A 27,416-nucleotide genomic window follows, 5' to 3' on the forward strand; every position below is an offset into this window, starting at 1 on the left:
AAACGTTTTGTTTTTTAATTCACGCCCCCCCTCATTTTGAAATGTCTATTAAAAAGTAAATAATTAATTTACTCACCAAAGTTTTATATATCACAAATTGAAGATAAAAGATCAATAAATAATGTATTCAAATTTAAAACAAAAAAGTAGTGTTTTTTAGAAATTTACCTGTAAAGTCCGAAGTTTCAAACCTTTTTTTTTTAAACGCGTTGTTTGTTTGTTTTTTGTTGGTTTTTTTTTTTAAAATGAAACCTTGGTCCTTGCTCCTTTAATTAAAAAGAAAAATAGGGTTTGAATTACATTTTTCGAGTAGTTATAAGTTTGGAAAAACAGGAGTTCGAATTATTCAATATTTTTCACAAAATTTCTGACACACCTAATTTATCGGTTTTCTTAATTTTCAAATTGCATAAATTAATGTTTTACATATCTAATTTGGGCAAGTCTACTAGTCATTATTAAAACCTTTCTCTTTTTTTTATAGTTTCAAAATTATTTGATTTCTATTCCACATATTTCCGTTTTCTTTGGCCAATTTTTTCATTTTACATGGCGTCTTCTAATCGTCCAATGAAAATCGCCTGGATTTTTTTAAGCACAATCTCTTTTTTTTTTCTTATTTATTTATTTATTTTTTATTAGTAGGCCAAGAATGGCAAAACATTAAGAGTATGTGTCTTTTAAGATGAAGTAAAGACATAAGTAAATAGATTCAAAGTGAGATTGTTTGATTGATGGGTAGATAAAATATGGCAGGTGGCAGCAACGTCGCTTAAAGACTATAAATATATTCTCCACTCTATCATAAAGGTCAATATGTGTACTTATTTGTATACCGATATCTATAAAAAAAATAAATGTTTGCATATTATAGAAGTCGATATGTTAAGAGGTAGAAAATTCAAACAAGTTTATAAGAGTAAATTTTTTCATGGAATCTAACGACACCATTGCAATTTTGCTTTAATTTTATCTGTAGTCACTAATTATCAATTAGGTCCATAAAATAACTGAAATATCTTAAAACGCAAAGAAACAAAATTCATTTTTAAAAGAGATTTTAACAGATTTTCATAAAACAAAAATAAAATTGAACAAAGAATACATAAAAAAAATGTTTAAATATTTTAATAATTATTTTTTATTTATTTGTAAGATTTTAGATATTTAAATATTTTTTTATTTATTTGTAAGATTTTAAATATTTTAATAATTTTTTATTTATTTGTAAGATTTTAAATATTTAAATAATTTTTTATTTATTTGTAAGATTTTAAATATTTTAATAATTTTTTATTTGTAAGATTTTAAATATTTTAATAATTTTTTATTTATTTGTAAGATTTTAAATATTTTAATAATTTTTTATTTATTTGTAAGATTTTAAATATTTTAATAATTTTTTATTTATTTGTAAGATTTTAAATATTTTAATAATTTTTTATTTATTTGTAAGATTTTAAATATTTTAATAATTTTTTATTTGTAAGATTTCAAATATTTTAATAATTTTGTATTTATTTGTGAGATTTTAAATATTTAAATTTGCTTTGCTTTCTCAAAACTATTTCATGTTTTGCAGTGTTCTGTAAAAAGTGCAACTTCAAGTATTTTTCCATTTCGAATTGCGCTAACAGTTTTTGTTTTAGTATTCATATTGTAAATATTATTTTCAATTTTTCTGTTGGGGCAGAAAATTAAACATTTGAAATAATTTCTGACCAGCAATATATATCCAAACATGCCATACCAAGTGAATACTGTTAGTATATATGTTGTAGGGGTGCAGAATTTTAAGTAAAATTAAATTTCCTTGCCCCAAACAAAATAATAAAAGAAAAAGGGATGAAACGAAACGACACCTCCTTCTGATTTAAAATGCACTGCATTTATATTTTAACAAAAACAATAAGGTGAATAAACAGAGGTCCGATCAGTGAAATTTCTTTCGAAGTCATTATGATTAAAATGTTAGATGAAAGTCCTTCGTGGAATCAAGGAGTTTAGAAGGTTAAAGTCCTGTGTGGCAATAATGAGATTATTTTAAAGTTTGTGTTTTATCTGGCGAAGGTCGCCTTACTTAAAAAATCCCATGAGGAAAGTAATTTATGAGGAAAGTGATTTGTTGTTATTAATTTAGAAAATGTGCAGAATGAATGCGTGTGTGCATAAGTGATTTTTGAGTACACCGCGTGGCGTGTGTATCATGGTTTTGGCAGTGTTGGCAACGACAATGTTGTGACACGAGAGACATGTTCTCGTTGTGTCGTCGAAGCAAGAAGGAAAAAAGCTGAACTCTCTCCGTAGGAAACTGCTTGATGCGTTTTATACATTTTTGGCTCCAGAACACGATTGCTCCTGCCGATATTTTGGTTTTTGGAAAAGCGTTAAAAAGACAATTTTCTTAATTTTCTCATTGGTTACTTGTGTCACATGATGCTGTCTTCAACTACGACCGCCAAAAATATGTTCATTTTACTTCTGTTGTTTTGAGAAAAATGTGTGGGCGTATTTGAAATTGTACCGTTGCTGACAAAGCCTATTTTTTGTGCAAAGTGCGCGGGGAAAATTGAAATGAATAAAAGGTTCATTTATTTGTGCGCGAGCAACTGCACAATGTATATATCTGCCTCTGCCATACGAAATTTACCAAGTAAAAAAAAACAAAACAAAAAAACTGCCGGTTGAAATCATTTAAAGTGTTTAGGCTAGACACCGCCAAAAATGGCCGAAAAATCAAGTTGTTGTTTTTTTTAAAACGAAATTGCATTTATTAAAATCCATTATTTCTGATTAACTTTTTCCCCCAGAAAGATAAAACCCTGATTTTTATCATATAGAAAGCAGAATAATGTAAAACTTTTTCTACTATTTTTAATTAAATTTAAATGTTAAATTTTCCCCCAAAGTTAACAATTGGCATTTTTTGTTTTGCACAAAAAACGTATATAAATAGTTAAAAAAAAAAAAAAAAAAAAGTTCTTGAAAGAATTAATTTGTTTATTTCTTGTCTAACTAAGATTCAGGGTGATTTTCTATGACAATATGTAATAATATTATAATATAAGTACCTGGATTTCAAATAATTCCACTTATTCATATAGGCAGCCAGTTACTTTGCGTCGATTTGATTACAATGTTTACATTTGTATTTGATAAAAAGCAAACTACGGAAGACCAAACCAGCCAAAAAAACTTATTTTGCAGTGATGAAAATTTCAATGTATTATTAACGCTGAGGCTGGCCAGTACCAGATGGGTGACCATTTGTATGAGTTTGGTTTTTAATGTGTATGTGTGTGTGTGGGGGGGTAATTTAAAGCAAAATAAAAAAAATTATTTCAGCGCATTTGGTCCACCGTAGTCGAAAGGCGGCAAACGTTTTCAAATGGGATCGAAAAAATGATATTTTTAACACAAGTGGCACAATATTTATCGAATTTTTCTTTTTGTATCGATTCTTCAAAGCATGCCCTGTTTAATAATGGTCATGCATTATTCAGCTCGCTAAAAAAAATGTTAATTTATTTATCAAAGATTTTAAAATGGCTTTTTTCGTATAAATATTTAAAAAAATATTTTGTTTTGCTTAACTTTAATTATTTTACTTAACATATTCACCGAATTTCACACTTCAAAACTCAAAAGCAGGATAATTAAACACAATCGAAGTTCTGATATTCAGACGTCAAAATAAGGTATGCAAACAAGTTTTTTTTTTTTTTTTTTTTTTTTTTAAATCTATAATCCTGTCCCTTACAACAACACAATATGTTTTGTTCAGTTTCAGATGATTATTTGGAACCCGCACTCAAAACAAGGGGGGGGGGGTGTAAGCAAAAAAAAAAAAAAAATATATATATATATATATATATATCAGTGGCGTAGTTAGACCTTTTGCCGCCCGGGGCGGTAGTAAAATTTGTCCCCCCCCCCCGGCATTTGGGTGTCCGGAAAATTTGTCCATGGAAAATTCGTCCATTTTTTGCTAGGTAGGAAAACGGGTCCATTATTATTAAGTTAACATTTATTCTGTAGTTGCTTAATTTTCATACCTTGCGAAAATTAGTTCTACGGTATCTAATTTTCCTAAATTCAATTAAATTAAAATTAAAATATGAAAACTGATTTTTAATATTTTTTATTCATTTGAGATTTTATCTGTTTTCCTTTTGTTTTAAGTAGATGGTGGGGGTTGCCCGGGGTGATTTTGTCCGATCCCCCAGCTAGCGATTGTAAAGTTTACAAGGAGTTATAAAAAGTATGCTACAAAAACAAACGTTTGATACTTTCAAAGTCTTAGCCTCAATCTTGAAGGATATATTATATATATATATTTGTTTATATATATATATGTATATATTTATATTATATATGTATATACATATATGTATATATATATATATATATATATATGTATGTATATATGCGTATTTATATATGTGTATGTGTGTGTATATATGCACGTATGTATGTATATATGTATATGTATGTATAAATATGTGTATATGCACATATATGTATATATGCACATATATAGTTATAAAATAAATACGTATTTATTATAATGCTCCCATAATGTTGAGCATAATGAGAGCCGAAAATGGCAAACGGCCGTAAGCGAATATAGCAATGGTCTTGTTTAAAATTAGATCTTGTGTACAATTAGAGCTGAGGTCGGTTTGGCAACGACTGCCGATTATTCCCATTTACTTGCCTCTCCACGAGGGAAAAGTTAGACACAAGGCCGGTTTTTAATGTGGGGAAAATCCAGCAAATCTTACGATCGCCGTGGGCTGCAAAGACTGTTGCTGTTTAATTTTTCAACATTTTTCAGAACATGTAAAGCAACTGCTTTCTTTGAAAGGTTACATAGAGAATTTATGCAATTTAAAAAAAATTGTTTTACAAATAAAATAAATTTCCATCGTATTTTAAGGTTATTCTCATTTTAGTTTTAGTGATAATTTAAAAATAATAAATATTTATAATTAGTACCAATAATGAAAAATTAAATTAAAAATTTAAAAGAATCGGTTTTGGAATTGTAAAATAGGGACACATTTTTCCGATTCCGATACCTCCAATACTTCAGATTTTTACAAACTTTCGGTATAAAATTTCAGATTTTTTGTTAGCTTTTATATATTTTTTCTATTTTCTATTTTTATCCTCTCAAAATGCCGCCCCTGACATGTGCTGCTCGTAAATAAGAGACACATTTTTCTGATTCTGATACCTCAAAAATTTCCAATTTTTTAAAACTTTTTCAGTATAAAATGTCAGATTTTTTGTTAGATTTTGTTTATTTTTATTTATTTTTTTCTACTTTCTATTTTTACTCTCTCAAAATGCCGCCCCCTGACATATGCCGCTCGCAAAATAGGGACACCTTTTTGCGATTCCAATAACTACAAAAGTTCCCATTTTTTACAACCTTTTCGATATAAAATTTCAGATTTTTTGTTAGCATTTTTTTCGATTTTACCCTTTTACCATCTCAAAATGCCGCCCCCATGCCGCCCCCCCCCCTGACGCTCAGGAAATAGGGACACATTTTTTCTGATTCCGATACCCCCCAAAATTCCGATTCTTTACAACCTTTTTGGTATAAAATTTCATATTTTTTGTTTACTTTTGTTTATTTTTATTTATTTTTTCTACTTTTTATTTTTACCCTCTCAAAATGCCGCCCCCTCAGGTGTGCCGCCCGGGGCGCCCCCCCCCCCAGCTACGCCAGTGAAATAAATATATATATATATATATATATATATATATATATATATCGTTTATGAAAAATAAGTACTGTTATAAAGTTCATTCTTCTCTTAATAATAATCGCTGAAAATTTCGTATTGATTGGATAATTACCTGATTTTTGGTAGATTTTTAAAAAGACGGTCCGTCAAAAAGTACTTACCTGCCCCCCCCCCCCCCCAGTTTTGGCGGTGCCTAGAGGCGAATGGAGAAAGTAAATAACAGGTCCAACCACTCGTTCACGGTCTAAAATGAATTTGTAAAGAAATTGGTAACTCTATTTCCATACTGAGATATTTTCTTTCTTTTTCTTCCCTTCTTTTTATACGCTTTTTTTCTTAAAACTTTAAAACTTGGTTTTCATCTCGACAAATTATGACCGTTTCATCTGAATATGTAAACAACTGATGAAACGTTCGTAATTTAATTTGGATTTTTTTTTTTTTTTTCAGGTCTTGTGTTTTGTCAGAAAATATCTCAATTTACATGTGTATAATGCAAGTCGTACATCTGTAACATTTTTATTTATTCATCTGTATCGTTTCGCTTAGTTTCCCATCACAAACATAAGTTTTCTATTTACTTCTGGCTGAGAATTATTTTTTTTTCACATGTGTTTTTCTGTTTCATGTTTTTCTTTTTTTTTTTTTTTTTTTGTCATTAACAATTTAAGTCTTCATTTTCTTGAACTTCTTTCTTGATGAGAATTCATTATTGGCTTTCATCTTTCTGCCTGCTTTAAATATGGAGACTTCCTGACATATGGAAATCTTATTTCCATGTTCGGAGGCGGAAAGGGAGATTGGTGTAATTGATAGTGTCACAGGCCAGCAGATATGGCAAATCTTTCTGATTCTATTGTGTTCAATTATGTAGCAATACTATTGGGAAAAGTATAAACCCACTATTTCCCGCCAGCTACGAAAAAAAAAACGGCATCCTGTGTTCAATTTATTTAATCGGTGGTATTAGTGTTTTTCAGTACTAAGTAATCAAAAACATGTTGATATGTCGGGGGAAAAAAATAGACAAACCAAATTAATCAACAAATAATCTATATAATAATAGTGAACATACGTTTGTCCGGCTCATTTCAATAATTTTTATGAGTAAAAAAAAGCAAATCTTAATAATAATAACTGTTCTCAAAAGCAAATCTTAATAATAATAACTGTTCTCAACTGTTGCAAGACTGTCCGTAAATTTGACAACTTTATTCAGCATTAAATGACCCATGCAAATCCAACCAAGCACTTGAAATCCAAGGAAACTAAATACACCCATTTATTTTATTTAGGATTTAAATGTTTGGGGTCAAGGATTAGAGTAACAGTTCACAAGAGATTCTCATTGATTTCCCAAGAAACCTCAAGAGGGTTAAAATGTATGAATTTACCATCATTTATTTGAATTAATGTAATTTTATTTTGACTCTGTCAATTATGAGGATAGGATATCACTAGAACCAAAATTTTAACATAACTTGTAAATAGTTGTTTTTTAACAAAAAAATTGTGGTGTTACGGACAAAATAGTATGAGGTTTCTTGTTTAATCCCAAGTAACACCGGATCTTTATGTTAGTATAAATTTTTATTTATTTTTAAAAAAATTATTGAACTCTTTTTGTAACCCTACCTCTCTTATGGACTGTTGTCCACAGTCATAATAATTAAATGCGATCCTTAACTGTGGGATCACAACTGTAACATCGCCTCGTTTCAGACACCTAAGATGTATTCTGATACTCACTGATCACTGGAACCACGCAAATAATATTGGTTTTAGCTCTGAGGTGCAGAAAACATGTAAACCACTAAGTCGAGTGGCAACATAATTTTCAAACCCATGTGCTTTCGATGATACTATAACAGTATTTTTGCTCTCCATGATGCCTCCAAGGTTGGTCATCGGGAGTGGGGTTTTCTTTCACAAAAGGTTACTGGTTATTTGAAAGCCCTTGTCATCAGAAAGATTTGTTTTGTTGATATACTGCTCTTCTATCGTTGCTGGTTCATGAGGTGGGATCACTTTCTTTTGAGTTATAAGCCATTTTAGTTTCAGAAAAGAAGAGGAATTTTGTTTCAAACAAAATGGAGTATCAATCCAGAGAAACTTTGAATTGTAAAAGCTTGAAGACGAAGAATAAAGTTTCTGGTAGATAGTGAATCTGGAGAAGTCTTGAAACCAAGATCAGATTTTCTTCCCATGTGAAAGCAAAAACTTATGTGCAAGAATTCTTAAGAGATTCAGTATATTTTATGGACTGATTCCGTTTTCTGATTGGTTTGTGGCAGTGTGGTTCTATCTGATTGATCTGTTCTTATCAACCCTGTTTATAAATATAACCTTCCAATTTTTTGTAACCATATTCCCATAGTCATACCAAAAATATTGCAACACTTTCAAATACGGAAAAGGCAAATAATAATTATATATATAATTTTTTAGGGTTTAAGAAAAACGGTTCTGGATTGGTGTGGATTTTTCTTTTCAAGTCAATGTTTCTTTCTAAATTATCTGGGTGAAGTTTGGTTAGCAATATCGATCTCAAATTTCAGGTAATTTGAGACAAATACTGGCATGGGCTCATGAACATGCGAAGGAATCTCTTCATCCAAGAACCCCTGCTGTTATTGATGCATCACTCTCTCTCTCTCTCTCTCTCTCTCTCTCTCTCTCTCTCTCTCTCTCTCTCTCTCTCTCTGATTACCATATCTTCCTCAACGACTTCTCCCTATTATTTTCTTCTTTCTTCTTCTAATAATCACATCTTCCTTTTCCTTTCAAAATCACTCTATTCTACTCCTCCCCTCACTCTTTCATATGGAATTTTGGTTTTTCTTTTCTTTCCTAAATTCCTTTCGTATTGTCAGAGAAATGTTAGTTTAAATTCTGAGAATTTATCTTTCAATAAATCACCAGTCGCACCCCAAGTTGACTTGTGTAACCCCAACTGTAACTTGCTTGTTTGACCAGGTGTGGTTTTTCAACTTGGCGCCTGAGAATTAAAATTTTAAAATAAATTAAAGTTTCTCTTAACAGTGATAAGAATTTACTGGCAGGGTTATTCGACTTCACCACATTTTTTTCAACATTCAAAAGTAATAGATTTCTTATTTTGTATTTTAAATCATGAATCTTCTGGAAGTTTTCAAGAATTAGCAGTTGGTTTTTACATTTGGCAGTAGTTTTGGCATTGGTGATTTGGTTTGGTGTAGTTTGACATTGGGGGTTTGGTTTGGTGCAGTTTGGCATTGGTGGTTTGGTTTTGTGTAATTTGTTCAATCCATAATTATAAACATGTGATTTTCATAATTTTTATTTTTTCAGGTGAAAGCTCGAAAATCCAGAAAACGAATTCTGATGGCATCATTGTATCTTGGTACTGGAGCCCTTGAACAAGAACTTGTAAGTTGTATTCTGTTATCAAATGTTAAGCGGTTAATGTAGTTTTCTTGAAGCATTGTCTAAAAGTAATTTATAAATTATACAATACAATGCAGAGGTTTTAAAGGATCAACACAAACTGAAACAAATTAAAAAATATATAACTGTAAAATAAACTCTGCAGATTCACCTTTTTTTTTTAACAATATATGTATTTTTTTAACGTTTAACATTGCATTATGTTCTTACTTGCATCAAGTGTGGTCTGTTCGAAGTTCTGATATTTCTGGAAAATTATTTTTCTTCAGTTATGTGTTGGACTTTAGTTCACACGTCCATATGAGACTATTGTAAACCTTTACAAATGCAGTTTGTTGAACACTTATCCAAAGAAGGGAAATTTACAAATGTGAAACTGCGACCTAGTCATTTGAAATGGAAGCTCATACTGCAATACAATTGAGAGGAGCATGCATATCCTACATCATAGGACTATAAATGTAATACTTTTGTGGGCAGGGCATGCACATCGGCAAGATATGCACTAATCCTAAGCCAGTGGCAGCACGTTTAACTTCGTCTGGTGATGGACTCCTCAAAATGTAACTAGATATTTACTGGTCACTGGAAATTACCGCTCTGATGCCCACAGCGCACAAAACGCACACAACCCTAAGTCTGTGTGGCAGTACCTTTAACACATTGGCATCAGACGTTGTGGTTGAGTTCCCTCCGCGTAGGTGCTCTGCTGATGGCCGATATGTTGCTTCTCTCAGCTGCAGCTTGGGTATGAAGTTTCAGAGTAGATCTGAAAACAACTGCGTCGCTCTCAAATTAACAAGCAATCAATAATTAATGAAAACTCTGATCATTTTCTGATAAACCAAAATAATTATTTGTATAAAATAATTCCATATATAGCTTGTACAGACAGGATTAGTTAAATTTGAGGCATTCTCACTGAATTAAAAAGAACAAGCTAATGTTTTTGGATGCAGGATTTTCAACTTCAAACCAAGTTTGAATAGTTTTCTCGTACTTGGGGATTTCAAAACTTTTAGATTCTTCAAATAAGTGGGGATCTATATCTTGGGTCGATCAGGAGGAGGTGTAATCCTCAGCTGGCAAGAAAGCCGATGCTGTCTCTCTCTATCAGTGAATGAGTGGCAAAAGACTGGCTTCACTTTCGGCTTTGAGTTTTATGAAAACTACGATGACCCCTGCTGACTCTTTCTTCCTATCTTCTTTTTTTTCCCCGTTTACTTTCTTTCTCTTTTGCTTCTTCTGAAAGCTGTTTTTGTTTTCTTTCTTTTTCTTAATAAAATAATCCTTATTAGCTGTTTGAGTGTCCGCTCTCCTCCTCACGCCGATTCAAAATGGACACTGTGTCATTATCGAGGATGTCAATAGATTGAATAAGACATAACGACAGATCAGCTTCTATAAAAATGGCGTCTTTATTTACATCTCACAAACATGAGTACACCGGTAAGGGGGCGTAACTCCAGCCGGTGAAAACTCTTGTTCAGTCCCTCATGCAACAGACACGACAATCGTCTCTTTTGTTTGTTTTCTTAAACTATCGAAACTAGACTTTGATTTAAAAAATTTTTCCAAAAAACATCAGGTGGTGGAGTTTTGCTTAGTTCGTCCAAACTGTCATCTTCATTTATCATTAAGGGTTACGCTTTCTGTTATCTCCAAATGGAGAAATATTTTTAGCATTCTTCCAGGAAATCTGGGATTTGTTTGACCAAGTGTCAAACACCCACGATTATCCAACCGACTGAGGGTAGTGTGGTGTCGCCTGGGATTAGAAATAGTGTTACAATGTCAGGCCATCTCCACTGAACTTTATTGTTTTTTTTTTGTTTTTTTTTCACTTTTTACAAAGTTTGAATCGTAGGCATTATTATTGAATATTCTTTCCATTGTGTATCTAAGTGTCTTTAGTTGAATTCTCACATGTAATTTTTTTATTCCAAAGTGTCTTTTCCCTTTTGAAAGTTGCAACGCTGATTCTGACTATTGCCATTTCTGACCCCTTCTACTTGAAGCCATCACGATCTGAAGACTGTCTCTGTCTCGACTCTGACTAACTTAACTAATTTCCAGATATCTCAAAAAGAACACCTCCCCTCCTCTAAATGGTGTTATTAGTATACGTCATTAAGATAATCACCTGATGTTTTTACATGTCATTATTTCAAAGTTATCAACTGAATTGTTATCACATTTTTAAGTTTCATTCCTAAATTAATGTAAATAAATATTTATTTTAAATATTTTGATTATCCTAAAACATATTTTAACTGACAAAACTTTTTGGCTTGAATAATCAAAATAATCATCGATTAGCACACCTTTGGCATTACCCGGTCAATATTTAACACTTTTATTCTAGAGTGTTGGCTTTTCAATCTCACTTTCTGACATTTGTGTCACATCTTCCCACCATGGAAGGATGATAAATAATACGTTTTACAGAAAGTGGCTCTTCTCAAGTCAAATACCATTCAAATTTATTTTTGCAACTAGTAAAACTGTTTAAATTTTGTGACTAAATTCTTTTTTTTTTTTTTACCACCAGGTGGAGGCCATTAATGAAGGCTGCCAGAAATCACTTGCGGAAGGAAACAAAGATTTTGAAGCGCATGTTTTATTAGACTACACTCGAGGCCAGCGAGGACCTGAAAATTCTTGTACAGTCCTTCAGCCTCTTCTGCGTAATTTCCCTCTAAATTTCCGCCTATCTCTCTTTCACACACCAGATTTACGAGGAATTCTTAAAAAGATAATTCCAGATCGTTATAATGAAACGATTGGCTTACACCACATGAAGATCTACTTATTTGATGATAGTTTAATATTTAGTGGGTGAGTAGTTCTTTTTGAATTTTTGAGATGCAGATTGGTTATTCATTATTGTTTGGATTTTTTAGACTACTGTTCTCATCTTGAGTGTTATTTTCACAATGTTTCAGCTGATGCAACCTCTGATCTTCTTCAGGTGTATCTTGCCAAACTTGGACTGCATGTAATTTCAAATCCTTTATTTAATCCATGGAGGTGGTATGCTCTTGTTCTCATGACTGGACTCATAGTGTTGTGGATAACTACTTGATAAAATTCAGTTGTAAATTACACTCTTTTGGAGGTTGAAGGTTCAAGGTTCAATCCTCAGTGCAGACGACAACACTCAAAATACAATTTCAAATTACTAAGGACTTCTACCCCATCATATCTGACAGAACAAGAGCATACTATCCCCATGGATTGAAAAAGGGTTCTGTTTGAAATTCCATACAGATCCTCATGTTCAACAGAAAAATTCCTCAAGTTCGACAAGCTACACCTGAAGAAGATCGAAGCTTATATAGGCTTAATAATTTTTTATTTGAAATTAGGATGATTTTTAATTTAGACAATTACTCATTCATAACATAGATTTGCTTCAAGAGAAGTTTGGAGTGATGTAATAATCCTGACATCATCCAAAAGTTTTTTTTACAAGTGCTGATTATTTTCATACATTTAAGAATATTCTATATCTCAGATTATTTTATTTCTAAATAAATATCCCAAATTGACTGTTTTAATTTATTTCATTTGTTTTCAAAAAATGAAAAAAAGCTTTGTTTATGTTTGGGTAATTAATGTTTCCTGTTGTGTTACTGAATTACTTTAACGTATTTGTTTTATCAAAAGTTTTACAGAACTTCAGTAAATTTTGTCACTTTTGTTCCTTGTGCCAAGTGGAATGCTTAAAAAATGAAAAAAAAAATTGGTTCATGTCTAGAATTCCCACTATATTAAAAAAACAAAAAATAACGAAAAATTTGTATGACATATGTACCTGTGACAAAACGAAAATATCATATTTCAAAGATAGCATAAATTGATCCAGTTGTTTTATTTTTAAGTGATTAATGGGAATTTGTAGTATTACAACATAAAACTTGCAAGTTTGAATTTTTCTTGAGTTAGCTCCCCTTGTTTTTATTTATTTATTTATTGTTTTTAAAATTCTGTATAAGACAACCGTTCTTCTGTTACTCATAAAATTTACTTATCTTGTTTAAAAATAAAATAACTTGATCAATTTATGTGATTTGTTAGAATATGATATTTTTGTTTCATCGTGGCTTCGTACACTATACTGATTTTTCTTAATTTTTGTTTTTTACAGGAGGAATTTTGAACAAGAACCAAAAATTGTCTTGAAAAACTTAATGCAAAAAGTAATTTAAATATGTATACTGTTTATTTATGATGTGTTTCATCTCTTAGAATGATTTGTTCTTAAATGTTGAAAGTTTTATAAATTAAAATCATGAAAATGAAATAAAAGTAAAACAAGTTTTATCTCTGTTGAGGAGACATTCTTTTACTAACCTATGATCATAACAATCTTTAATGTTCAAAAATTGTGACATTTCTGCTCATTCTTCTTGCATAACTAAAAATAATAAGTCTCTTTGCCCCATAAATTTTGTGAGTGATGTTTCGGTTAAAGGTGGGAGAATTGCTGTATTCCAGGTTGAACTGTACCTATATAACATTTATAATTGATTAGTTTTTGGCCTTGGAGTAGTATGGTTTTTTTTGGGGGTTTTTTTTTTTCTTAGCTCTTTACACCAAGTGACTTTATACCCTAAACCCTACTCTTTACAATTTTTATTGGTCCCCTGATTTATTGGAGAGGGACCTATGTTTTCAGTGGTGTCCATGCTTCCATGCGTCTGTTAGTCAGATTGCCAGATAACCGTCCATTACTTTTTCCTGAAATTTTACCACAAATTGTATTTCATTAAATAGATGTGCACGGTAAAAAAAAATTTTTTTTTTTTAATTCCCGTTGTGTCTCCAGGGGCTCAAAAGAGGTCAAAAATGCCCCAAAATGGCTAAAAATGACACATTTTGCCCCATAACTTTTGATCCACCCATTAGATTTTTTTTAAAACTTGGGCAAAATGTGGAGGCCATTGTTCTTAATATAAATCCAGTATGGGTGACCCTGGCAAAATTCTGGTTCACGTCCCCGGGGACTTTCAGTGCTAAAAACACCTTTTTGTGGCTCTTTTTTCATATTTTTCAATAAAAACTTGATATGTCTGACTATATAGTGGTTTTTCATGGTGATCAACTCCAATATACCTGTGTTAAGGCCTGAAACTGCACTGTTATCCATTTACACTAGGATACGGCCTCCCCAGGAGCTCAAAAATTATCCAAAATGGCCAAAAATGATATTTTTTGTCTCATAGCGTTTGATCCATCCATTGGATTTTCCTGAAACTTTGCCAAAATGTAGAGGCTATTGTTCTTAATATAAATTCAGCATGGGTGACTCTGGTAAAATTCTGGTTCCCATCCCTCTGGGAATTTTAGAGCTAAAAAAACATGCCTTTTTGGAGCTCTTTTTTCATATTACTCAAGAACTTGATATGTATACCTATATAGTAGTTTTCCATGGTGCTGAATTCAAGTATACATGTGTTAAGATGTGAAACTGCATCGTTTGTCCATTTTCACTGGGATTTGGCAATCCCAGGAGCTCAAAAGGGGTCATAAATACCCCAAAATTGCAAAAAAAAACAAACTTTTATATACCCCATAACTTTTGCTCCATCCATTAGACTTTTCTGAAAATTGGCGAAAATGTGGAGGCAATGTTAGCCCTTCACACTTCTCACATTCATCATTTCTTTATTATTTTTTGTGGTTTTCTTTTTTATAGGCAGCAAACTTTAAATTAAAATAAATCACAAAAAAAATATTTTATTATACAAATATGTGGTTTATTCCAAAGATTAATTTGTGGCATTTATAATTGAAATACAATTTTGGGCATATGTTCCTGTGGTCACATCTATATAGCATAATCTAGTCCAATTTTCACAAACTCTACACATTAAATTAAGCTGTATTTCGGCAATAAGATATTGAATGCTGTTTTCCAAGTGATCTATTTTTTGGTTTATCAGCATAGTCATGGGACTTTACATATTCCCAAAGAAAATAATCTAATGGAGTTAAATCACATGAACAAAGTGGCCACTTGACAGGTCCATTTCGTGAAATTATTCATTCATCAAATGTTTCTCTCAGTAAATTGATATCATTTGCAATTTGTAAATGCTGCTCAGGTGTCAGTCTCTTTAAGATGAATTGCCAAACCAAGCTGAACTCAAAATAGTCGGTAGTTGCCAAATCTGCAATTAAAGAATATAGTTGCCAATTTAAAATTCACTGCTTCTAAAAAAATGCACTATATATATATATATATATATATATATATATATATAATGGTTAAAGTTAAATTCTGTAAATCAAAATATAAACACATATATTTTTAAGTTAAGAATTTGTTTGATACAATGAATATATAGAGAGAAATTATGTTTATTTCCTTAATCCATGGATTTTCAATAATGGTCATATCATCAGAAGAAATGAAATGCAGTTAGTAAAACGATCCTCAAAAAATCAGAAAATCGACCCATATTAGAAGCCCACACTTATACATATTGGATTGAAAAATAATTTTTCCGAATATCTACCAATCCAAGGCCTGCTAATTTAGAAGATTCTCGCACTCGAAATATGCATATATGACTACATATGAATTACGTTATCGACAAACATATATGCTATGGAATGGAACATTGATTCAATATTTGATGCACTATCTCCGCACCCGCTAGGATTTGGGATTTCTTCTACCAACGCATCTTTATATCGCCGACGAGGACGACCACTTCGTATGCCCTTCGGAATAAGGAGTATGGAACAACCAAACATTCTTGATATATCGGATTACTGATTTTTCCCCTGGATCACTACTTCTCCGACCTGGCAGTAATACCCCGGAATATATTGAATTCATTCTAATAATAGACTGCCTAGGTTATAAGAAATTCCTTTTCCTATAACTAGTGGTGGGACAATTAATCGGAATCGTTAATCGTAAGAGTCATGTATTTTGAGGGATATCGGAATCAGATCATTAAAAATACCTTAGATTTATGATTCTTTCATTACGATTCTCTTATATTTTTAAGTTAAACTGTTTGTTTGAAGTGAGATTAATGCTCTCAAAAATTTATAATAAAAACGTCATAGAACTTTTCATAACATATTTAATATAATGTACAAGAATTTTATTAACTACTTTAAAGGTAATCTTTATCTTAATGAGTTTCGAAATTTCTTTGAATTTTTTTTTCTTTAATTCTTTGAATTAAAAAATAAATTTTTTTTTTTTTTACTTTTAGCTTAACTTGCTTTTATATTTCACCATTTCGTTTTTTAGTAATAAATGCTTCTCTACATTAAAAATCGACCTTGTGTCTAACTCTGCCCTCGTGGGGAGGCAAGTAAACAGGAAATAATATGGCGGTTGTAAGACGTTTTTCGACCACCATAAAAGCATTATAATACATTTAAACCCTGAAGAATTGCGCACTTGTTGTTCTAAGTTAACCAGCCACTATTTGTGTTTCAAACTTTAAAAAAAAAGCGCTTTAAAATAATAAAAACACTAAAGCTTTTTTTTCGTTTTGGAAGAGGGGTTTTAGGCGCCACTATTATCCCAAAGAACCAGCTATGTAAACACTTTGCTATATTTTTCAATAATTATTTTAAAAAATTCTTTATAATCAATTTTTATTTAAAATTAAGGAATTATTTTCTAAAATATTTTGTTTATATATGTTTGTTTTGTTTTTAAGTAAAATTAAGAAATTAATTTTAAAAATATTGTTTATATCCATCTTCATTCAAAAGGGTTACTTTTCGGTAGCTTCATCGGTTGTTAACCTAAATTTTCCGAATGTCAGAACGAGGCTCATCTACAGGACCTACTTATCTAAGCTTCACTGATTTTTGTTATGATTTTATCTGTATTTTGTCTTGTTTGTTTTTTTGGGGAAGGGGATTTTATTTATTTATTTTTTTTTTTTGCCGGATTTATGTAGTTACTGACAGGAAAATTGGTGAAAGTCAAAATGAATCCGCGCTATTTTTAAATATTATTTTCAAGTTTAATTAAAGTTTTATGATACACTTTTCTTATTATTGTTTTTGTATTCTTTGTTATGTTATTTATTTATTTATTCATTGTCGGATTTAACAAACAAAATGAAAACAAAACAAAAAAAAGTTGGTGCTTATGCACTTATGTTACCGTTATTTTTATTTATTTATTTTTTTAATGGTTTAAGTGCCTCGCCCAATGTTTGAAGAGTTTCTAATTGTTTTTTAAAGGAAAATTGGTGAAAGTCAAAATTATCAGTTGTGGCGATAACCAAAAAGCTTTAGTGTGTACGTACCTCTCATGGAATGTCGTAGATGGAAACAGTGAAATGTTATTTGGTGCCAGTGCACTTATTGATCCGCACTATTTTTAAATAGTACTTTCAAGTTTAATTAAAGTTTTACGATACCTGTTTTTATTAAATTGTTAGGTGAATGTACAGAATAGGTACACAACACCTTCCTGTCCCCATGTTAGGAATGGCTTTCTAAATAACGTCATTATTTCAGCACGGTTCAATAAGTGAATGAGTATCTTTTATTTTCTTGAATAAAATACAAACTACCCAACGAGAACACTGCTGGTTTTGTTTTAATAATTATTTTTTATTCAAAAATAAAAAATAAAAATTTCAATTGTTCAAAACATGTTTTTTTTTTTCCAAAGCTTATTGGATTTTTTTTAATTATCATATTTTTCATGAACATTCTTTAAAAATGTTTCAAAATTATCTAATATTTTTTCACTTTTCATGTTATAATCCTTTCTATACATGGCCTCATCAACATGAGATCATTTCATTTCTCCTACTGATCCCGATATGTATTTCAGTCTTCTTTTAATACAAGACCAGTAGGCTTCAATATTGTTGGTGCAAACACCAGTGAGCGGATTTTTAAATAAAAATTAATGCAGGTATCATAAAACTTTCATTAAACTTGAAAATGATATTTAAAAATAACGCGGATTTCATTTTGACCTTCACCAATTTTCCTGTTAATAATTATATAAACTCCGGCAAAAAGAAATATATCCATAAAAAAAACAACAAAAAAAAACAGATAAAATCATAACAAAAATCATGCGCAAATTTCAAGCCAAAATAAATAATAAAAAAACTAGGTCACACACGCAAAAATTCTTTCCTTATAAAAATAATAACTTCTCCCTCAGTCAAACAACGTACAACATCGGAGCCGATGTGTATTTCACTACAGGAGTAGCATTCGTATACTTCCGCCCTTTTTCTTTATATTTTTTAATATATAAAATAACTTCTTAAATTGATTGCTATTAATTTCATGGTGCATGTTTAATTCATGGTTAAAATATTTGTTTTGACTTTTATCTTCAATGAAAGAAATTTTACGAAAAAAAAGCAAATCGTTTTCAAAATTCCCTTAATTATATTTCCACTTTTTCGCTGGACCAAATTTTTTCGCTACACAAAAACTTTCGATTATATAATGGTATATTTCAAAACAATAATTTCACGGGAATCAGGATCATTGATCAACATTTTCTTGGAATTGGAATCGGAAAAAATTTAGGAATCGTCCCAACACTACCTATAACTATTATTCACCATTCAAATAAAATTTTCAATATATGTGCTGAAAAGCAAAATACGTGTTTATTCATAGCTGAACATTTTGCTAACTGCATTTCATTTCCTCTGATGATATGAGCCATTATTGAAAATCTACGGATTAAGGAAATAAACATAATTTCTCTTTATATATTCCTTGTTTCAAACATTAACTTCTTAACTTAAAAATATGTGTTTATATTTTGATTTACTGAATTTAACTTTAACCATTAAACTTATATATTGCTCTATTTTTAAATATTGAGCTTTACCTTTTTGGCTAGGATCATTCTGAAAATATTACCTCAATGTAATATCTGACCGGATAATTCACTTGATCTTTAATCTGTGACTTATCTCACTTATATATATAGTATTTTAAAATATTATGCTTTATTATTGTATAATATAATATTTCAAAATATGTTTTATTGCATTGATCTAAATAACCATAAGCCATTTTGATGGTGATATACAAATGATATATGAAAAAAACAAAAAACTTTTGTATTTAGGAGAATAAGATACTTTTTGCTTCATATTAAACTTTACATAATTTATTATTTCAAAAAATATATAGTTTAATCACATCGGCACACCAGTTCTTGTTAGATCACCAAAGTTAAGCATTGTTGAGCCTTATCAGTACTAAAATGGGTGACCATTTGGGAATACCATGTGCTGTATGTACTCTCTGCTTATCTCAACATTGTTTCCAGTGGTCCTAGACTTCTTGCTACTGAAATCAAGCAGTACTGACTAAAAAAAAAAGTGATTAGAGATTGTGCAACCCTTGCTTTACAATTTTTCCATTATCCCTCCAAGATGATCAGATGAGCCTTGTCATTCCAGTAGATGTTACAGATAGATGAATAAAATAAAAAAACACATAGAATTTCCTCAGTCCTTGCTGTTAATAAAAGTAAAACCAGTTGATTCGATTTTAATCTAAACTCACATAGTCTTCAAATGTATCCATTAGACTAACGTCAATGTTGTAAAATTGACTTAAGATTTTTTCCTTTCTTAATGTGAAAAGTTTATCCTATTTTTGTGTTCAACCTTGTGGACAGACGATTTAATTTTGTGAATCCCAGAGATTAGGTTTTTCTGTAAGACAAAAACATCCGATCAGTGAGATTTTGGTATCGTTTTTTTGAATATTTGACCTTTTGACTTTTCATAATGGAATTTGTTCTCTGGGAAAAACTTAGTTGGTCAGACAAGTTAATGGTTCTATGATAGATATGTTAGACTTTTATTAAAATTAAGAATCCACTAATAAGTAAATTGGTCAATCTAACGACTAATTGTCCATCAAATACAATTGTAATCTATATTGTAAGTAAGTGTATGAAAATCTGTGTGTGTGTGTGTATCTTGACGTTTCTGCATGATTGTTTTAAATAGGTGTTCATTTTAAACAATTACTAGAGCCTTCAGGTTTAGATGGTTCAGAAGAATACCCGACTCAAGATGGATAAAATTAATTCCTCTCAAACTGAACAGTTTTGCACCCTTTTATACCCCACCTTAAAAAGCTTAAAATCAACATATAATGATACTAAACCTTATATTCAGAATTTTGATAAAAAAATTTATTACATGATTTTGATTCTAGAAAATGTCTATAATTTAAGGTTTAAGCTTAAGAGGTCTTAAGAACAAATTGAAATTCAGGGAATCTTGCTTAGTATTTTAATGACCATGGATTTATCCCCCCCCCCCCCGACTCAAAAAAATTTCCTTTTAAATACTCAAAAGAAGCCGAAAGTTTGAGAATATTTGTTGATGTTTATGGTTAAATTTTCACAAAAATCTGAATTCTCACAACAGGTTTTCTTTCACCTCCTGTTTACCTCCATTACATAAAACTAAACATAGCCCATATTACGATCCCTTTAGTTCTAGTAGTTGTAGTCAAAAATTCCTATTGATGGGTTAATTAGGTTAGAAGTGAATCCTGTAAATATAAATCTATACACATATCTAACTTATATATACAAGCAGTTCAGCCTGGCTTTGCTCGGGTCCCCTGTTCATAACTTAATGTGCATATGTGTATATATATTTAAAATTTTGACTCATATCTAGGTAACTTTTAAAGTTTCTAGTGTTTAGACCCCAAATTAGCGGAGGAGTTTGGTAGAGTCTGCAAAGGTCAACTCCTTCAACTTAGATCTCTTAGCAACCAAATTTTCGCCAAAAACTGATTAAAAAGCTTGCTGCATGTCTGAATACCCTTTATGTAAAATTTCAAATGTTTAGACTCAAAATTGACTGAATAGTTTGCTAGAGACCGCAAAGGTAAAATCTTCAGCAAAAAATCCAAATTTTCGCCCCAAAACCGATTAAGAAGCTTACACTATCTCTTAATACACTTTATGTAAAATTTCAAATGTTTAGACCAAAATTGTCTAAGTAATTTGGTAGAGATCGCAGAGGTCAAATTCTTTAAAAACTTTGACCCCAGTTTTAACCCTTTAACATTTATGTTTTGGGTTCAAATAAAATTTAAAAGTTTTATTCATGTACAAGTTACCTACATCTAAACTTTCAAGTGTTTGGAACAAAAATTGGCGGAGAAGTTTGATAGTTTTCAAAGGTCAAATCGTTGAACATTTACCCCTTGACATCCAAATTTCTGGTGGAAAACTGATTAAGATTTTCCCAAATCTCAATACCTCTTATGTCAAATTTCGAGTCTGTAGACTGAAAATTAAGAGTAGTTTGGTAGTGAAATCTACACACCCACACACACACAATTTCATTTTTATAGATATACTAGCAGTTCCACCCAGCTTTGCTCGGGCCCTATGTACTGTTCCTAACTTTATATAATATGTATATATCAAAAAGTGTGAATAGGTATGATTATGCCTTTCTATATAATAGTCTTCCTTAACTACCATAGAGAAAAGTTGGTAGAAACCGCAGACGTCAAATTTTTAAAAAACTTTGACCCTTTAACATTTATTGTTTTGGGCTCAAATTAAAATGTTTGACCCATGTCCAAAATTTCAAGTGTTTAGACCCAAAATTGGTGGAGGAGTATTGTAGTGTCTGCAAAAATCAACTCTGTAAACTTTAACCTCTTGCCAGCTAAATTTTCGCCCAAAACTGATTAAAAAGCTTGCTGCATGCCTGAATACCCTTTATGTAAAATTTCAAATGTTTAGACCCAAAATTGGCTTAATAGTTTGCTAGAGACCGCAAAGGTAAAATCTTTTGAACTTTGACCCCTTCAAAGCCAAATTTTCAGAAAAAAAAAATAACGATTAAAAAGCTTGCCATATGTCTGAATACACGTTATGTAAAATTTCAAATGTTTAGACCAAAAATTGGCTGAGTAATTTGGTAGAAACTGCAGAGGTCAATTTTTTTAAAACCCAATTTTAACCCCTTAACATTTATTGTTTTGGACTCAAATTATAAAGTTAGATCCATGTCCAAGTAACCTATATTTAAAATTTCAAGTGTTTAGATCCAAAATTGGCAGAAGAATTTGGTAAAGTTTTCAAAGGTCAAATCGTTGAACTTTGACCCCCTTTACAGCCAAATTTCTGGCCGAAAACCAATTAAAAGATTTTTTCCAAATCTCAATACCCCTTATGTCAAATCTCGAGTCTGTAGACTGAAAATTGACAGAGTAGTTTGGTAAGGAAATGTGCATACACACAATTTCACTTTTATATATATACTAGCAGTTGAGCCCAGCTTTGCTTGGACCCTATGTACTGTATTAGAAAGTGTGCATATGTATAGTAATGCCTTTCTATATAATAGACTTCCTTAACTACTATAGAGAAAAGTTAGTAGAGACTGTGGAGGTAAAAAAATTTTAAACTTTGACCCCAATTTTGACCCTTTAACATTTATTGTTTTGGAATCAAATAAAATTAAAATGTTTGACCCATGTCCAAGTAACATACATCTAAAATTTCAAGTGTTTAGACCTAAAATTATTGGAGTTTGGTAGAGTCTGCAAAGATCAACTATTTCAACCTTGACCTCATGGCAGCGAAACTTTCACCCAAAAACTGATTAAAAAGCTTGCTGCATGTCTGAGTATCCTTTATGTAAAATTTCAAATGATTAGACCCAAAATTGGCTTAATAGTTCGCTAGAGACCGCAAACGTAAAATCTTTTGAACTTTGACCCCTTGGCAGCCAAATATTCGGCCAAAAACTAATTAAAAAGCTTGCCCTATGTCTGAATATACTTTCAAATATTTAGACCAAAAATTCTCTGTTATAATAAGGTGCAAAGAACTAAGTTTTATAGTACCTGTTCGATGCACAAATAGTGATCACTAGGAATTCGTCTTTAATGTAAAAAAAAAAAAAAAAAAAATTACCACAAATTTAATCAAATTCAACCATCAATTTGGTATAAAACACTCATTCTAAGTCAACGGGCTATAACTGTTGCTCGTTTTTAACAGATTAAAAAGTCTAGTAGACATTACACTGATATGATGTTTTGATCTGTAATTATTAAAAACTGTTTTTTTTTTATTTTGTTGAAAAAGAAGGAAAAAAAGCTTTAGATTCCAAACTGAAAGGCTAACATGACCAATATATATATATAATAAATAATATTTAAGTATGTCTTCAGTTAAGGGGTTAATCATAGGACCTATTTTTAGCATTGGCTTCATATCATTTAGATTTCTTCAGGTCAAATGGTGCTAAATTTCATACTGTATTAAACAAGATCTCTTTGAAAAATATGCAGTGGAAATTAAGATACAAACCAGTCCATCAGTGACTTTCTTGCTGTTGGACTGCCATTCTGTTCAGTCCTAGGAAGTCCACCCTCTCAGGCTTTACTTTCTCTTTGGGAATTAGTTTATTGATAATTTCATGAGGTGCACCTACTGATAGAGCTGTTCAGGTATTTTTATATCCCAGTGTGCACTTAAGTGCATTTGCACCAACAGATTACCATTTTTTTTTTTTTTTTTTTTTTCAGAAATTTAAAAAAATCTTCCCATAGAAGAAATCGAAAATAAGTTAGTTTGCTTTTTTAGTTCAAAACATGAGAAATTTTATGAATGTAGTATTAAAATGCTTATTGACAGATGAAAAATGGCCATAGAAAAAACTGGGATTAATAATTAAATATGCTCGGTTTTAAGGTATTTTAATGTTTTATTGAACTCTAAGACAAAGTTTATATTACAACCTTTTTTTACTGATAAGTCACCACTTATTAAAGCTAAAAGCCACTGAAGGATAAGGATTAATAGCTTTTTTATGACAAGTCATTATTGATATTAAAAAAGAACCATGTTTCACAGAGGGAAATTCTTAGAAAAGATTATTTGATGTTAAGCACACTGAGAAAGAAAAACTTCTTTGCATTTGTGGTAATAAAGAGTTTTTTTTATGAATGTCTTACAAGTAGGAACCAGAGATTGGAGCTCAATCGAGCAACTTGCTTTTCTTGACTTTTTGGCTGGGAGCAAAGTGTAGTATTTGTTCTCTTACCATATCTTTTCTGTCCTCCATCAGTAAAGGAGAAATTTTAAATGGAGGCAATTTTAATTTATGTTTCCATCTAGAGGGTTTCTTTGGAGGGGAGGCTAGATTTTTTTTTCACATTGAAAACTGACCTAACACTACCCTCGTAGGGAGGCAAGTAAATAGTGATTGGCAGTATTTCTTCTGTGATGTTTTAATTTAGTACACTTTACAATAATGTGTAAACTCAGCAGCCTAAAAAGAAAATGACTGAGTTTTATATAAAAACTGAAATGGAAAGAAATCTTTACTCTACATATAAATTATAAAGAAAATTGTTCGTATGAAAAGTTTGCTTTGCTCAAAAAAAATAATTGTTTTGTATTGAATGACAAAATCCATCTTTTGTTCTAACCATTAATTGACTGTGAAAAACGGTACACCGTGCATGGTAAGTTACAGATTTCACACCTCCAAGAATTGGCTATTAACCTATGCTTAGCAATCCATGGAATCATTTTGAAATTATCAGTCATCTTCATGATAAGTTGGGATATTGTTTATCATTTACAAGTTTTGTTGGACACGTTCTAAGAACTCAGCGGCCATTTTCTTTCTAGGCAGCTGTGTCTACACATTATCCACTTAGGCTCCATATTTTCATTAATAGATTATACTGTAAACGAATCGATTTTCTTTATGTGAATTTAATTACACCTTTTACAAGTTCTGTCCCGTTTTAGTCAAGTTGGATCAGATAGAAAGGTTGTGAAGCAACACTTGTGGGAGAAGATAGTGTTGTGAATCTTTGGCCAATAAAACAATCTTAACTTAAGGTTCTATACACTTTCCACGGTCAAAAGGACAGCTGTCTTCCTTTTTCTTAAACAAATTGCTTTCTTATGGCTTAACCATTTGGCAGTGTTTCAAATAACTGTCAATAATCACAGCAGAACGTATTTATTGAGCACAAACGATGCCAAACATCTTTCACTTTCTTGTAAAAAGCCCTCTCCCCCCTTTAAAAAGAAGAATTGTTGGGAGCGGGAGGGGGGTGTAGTCATATATATCTACTGACTTGTGTTCAGATTTATAAACGACTAGCGGAGGGGGGGGGTACCTGGCGTTGCCCGGGTGTTTGGAGGTGTGTGTGGTCGAGCAGGGGTGTGGGGTAATCAAAACATAAGAATAAGCAAAGTAAATATTTTTAAATATTAAATTATTAAATATTTTATATAAAAAAAAATGTTAAACCTTTAAAAAATCGAGAAAAAAAACACAAAAAAAACTAACATAAGGCAAACAAACGATGTTAAATGTAAAAATCGGAAAAACAAAAAAAAGAAAACGCGAATGTGATGGAAAACCCCCAGAAAAACGAACGTTAAAAAATCTGCAAAATAAAAACAAAAAAAAACATAAAACGTGAAAAATGGCTTAAATAACCCTGTTTCAATATTAAAATCTAAAAAAATCGAAAAAAAAAAAGACACTTCACACCACGATTCGAGCTTAAAACCTTTAGTTAATGACGCCAACCTCTAATCAAGTGAGCTAAGACGACGTTGACGAAATTGGGTCGTTTTTTTTAAAATATTTAAACTAAATCATGTTCCGACATCATTTGCGCATGCGTAGAAGCGAACTTGTCATGAGATGACGGTTTTTGCTACACCCTCCCTGTAGAAAACTGATGATTTTAGGGTGAAGGAATTAATGTTTTTGGCCAATTTTCGATATTTGTCGGGCAAAGGTTGGAACTTTAAAATGATACCAATCTCGTGAAAATCCGTGACCCGTGTGGAAATTTTTCCCAAGACATACAAACCCACATTTTCGCTTTTATATATATACTAGCGAGGGGTACCCGGCGTTGCCCGGGTGTTTGCAGGTGTGTGTAAAAAAAAAACAGGTGCCCGTGAAAAAAAAAACAAAGCCTTGACGATGCGCAGTTGGAAAATAGTAAAGTGTGAAAAAAAAAACAAAACAGGTGCGAGTTTTTGATTGACGTGACGGCGATAGGTATTCAGCAGTCAGCATTTTGTGCGGGACAGTTTTTAATGAGGTCAATAAATCGGTTTGTTTGTTTTTAAAAACCCGCTCCCCCCGTCTGATATGACAAAGTCGACATTGACCAAATGTTCACTGGCTCTGGGCCTGTTATTAATCGAGTTTCGCTTTTTGTTTATACCGAAAGCCGAATGTAACGTGTGCCGATGCGGGAAATGTGGAATAATTAACGTTTGAAAGTCAATAAAATTAAATAGACAGGCGAGCTCCGTGGTTAAGTGTGAGATATTACAATTTATAGATGATATAAAGTTTTAAGAAGTTGTGAACCGAGCGAGCGCTTCTCTGAAAGAAGCCTTTTGTGGACATCGAGGAAAAGCGTACATACATACATACATACATACATACATTTTCGCTTTTATATATATAGACTAGCGGGGGGAGGGTACCCGGCGATGCCTGGGTGTTTTGAGGTGTGTGTGGTAAATCAAACTAAACTAAAATAAAAAAATGTTTTGGTAGGTGAGTATGAGGATCAAACCCAAACCCTTGAGGCAAAGTTGGAAATGAAAGTGTGAAAAAAAGACGTACGACGTTAAGCACGGACCCACAGAGGCATACAAGATAAATACGTTGGAATTTATTTATTTAACTATTGACAGGTGGCCCTGTGCGATTGCCAGGAACTTGAATTAGCTTTGAATTAGTTTTGTTTTTTTATACGAAAAAGCTGAACGAACACAAGACTGGCTGAAATAGCAATAATTTTGTAAAAATCGACGTAAATAAATCTAGAGGCGACCGGTGTTCCCAAATCGTAGATATTATTATCTACGGCCTATATAAATACTTGTAAGCGATCGTAATCCCCCCCCCCCCCGGACCGTGTGCGAGAAAAACCTTTGCGAGACATACACGAAATGGTCACACACATTTTGTCTTTTATATATATAGACTAGCGGGGGTACCCGGCGTTGCCTGGGTGTTTGGAGGTGTGTGTGGTGTTAAATAAAAAAGAACTGGGGGGGGGGGTAGGATTAAACCCGAAGCCCTGAGGCGAAGTTTGAAAATAAAATTGGCCAACCAGAATGAGTTAATGAAATATGTTTGAATTTATTTAAGTAAGAACGAAATTGACATGTACGTGCCCGGAAGTCATCGAGCGTTA

General features: G+C 31.5%; 1 protein-coding gene and 1 long non-coding RNA gene across 8 annotated transcripts in view; one reads left to right on the forward strand and one right to left on the reverse strand.

Annotated features, from left to right (window-relative positions):
• Nucleotides 1–27,416, forward strand: part of LOC145254902 (CDP-diacylglycerol--glycerol-3-phosphate 3-phosphatidyltransferase, mitochondrial-like) — a 316,634-nt gene that overhangs the window by 243,612 nt on the left and 45,606 nt on the right. For all 7 annotated transcript variants that reach the window (XM_080113842.1, XM_080113837.1, XM_080113841.1 and 4 more), the window contains exons 3-4: nt 9,090–9,167; nt 11,737–12,023. In XM_080113842.1, the coding sequence (XP_079969968.1) occupies nt 9,090–9,167; nt 11,737–12,023 (365 nt within the window). The remainder of the gene's footprint in view (nt 1–9,089; nt 9,168–11,736; nt 12,024–27,416) is intronic.
• The window catches only part of LOC145254903 (uncharacterized), a 133,851-nt gene continuing 121,560 nt past the window's right edge, over nt 15,126–27,416 (reverse strand). The window contains exon 2 of the long non-coding RNA XR_013863837.1: nt 15,126–15,361. This is a non-coding gene — a long non-coding RNA (uncharacterized LOC145254903). The remainder of the gene's footprint in view (nt 15,362–27,416) is intronic.

This window comes from Euprymna scolopes, chromosome 30, assembly GCF_053919585.1.
Source record: "Euprymna scolopes isolate OS-2025 chromosome 30, ASM5391958v1, whole genome shotgun sequence".
Classification (NCBI taxonomy): Eukaryota; Metazoa; Mollusca; class Cephalopoda; order Sepiida; family Sepiolidae; genus Euprymna; species Euprymna scolopes.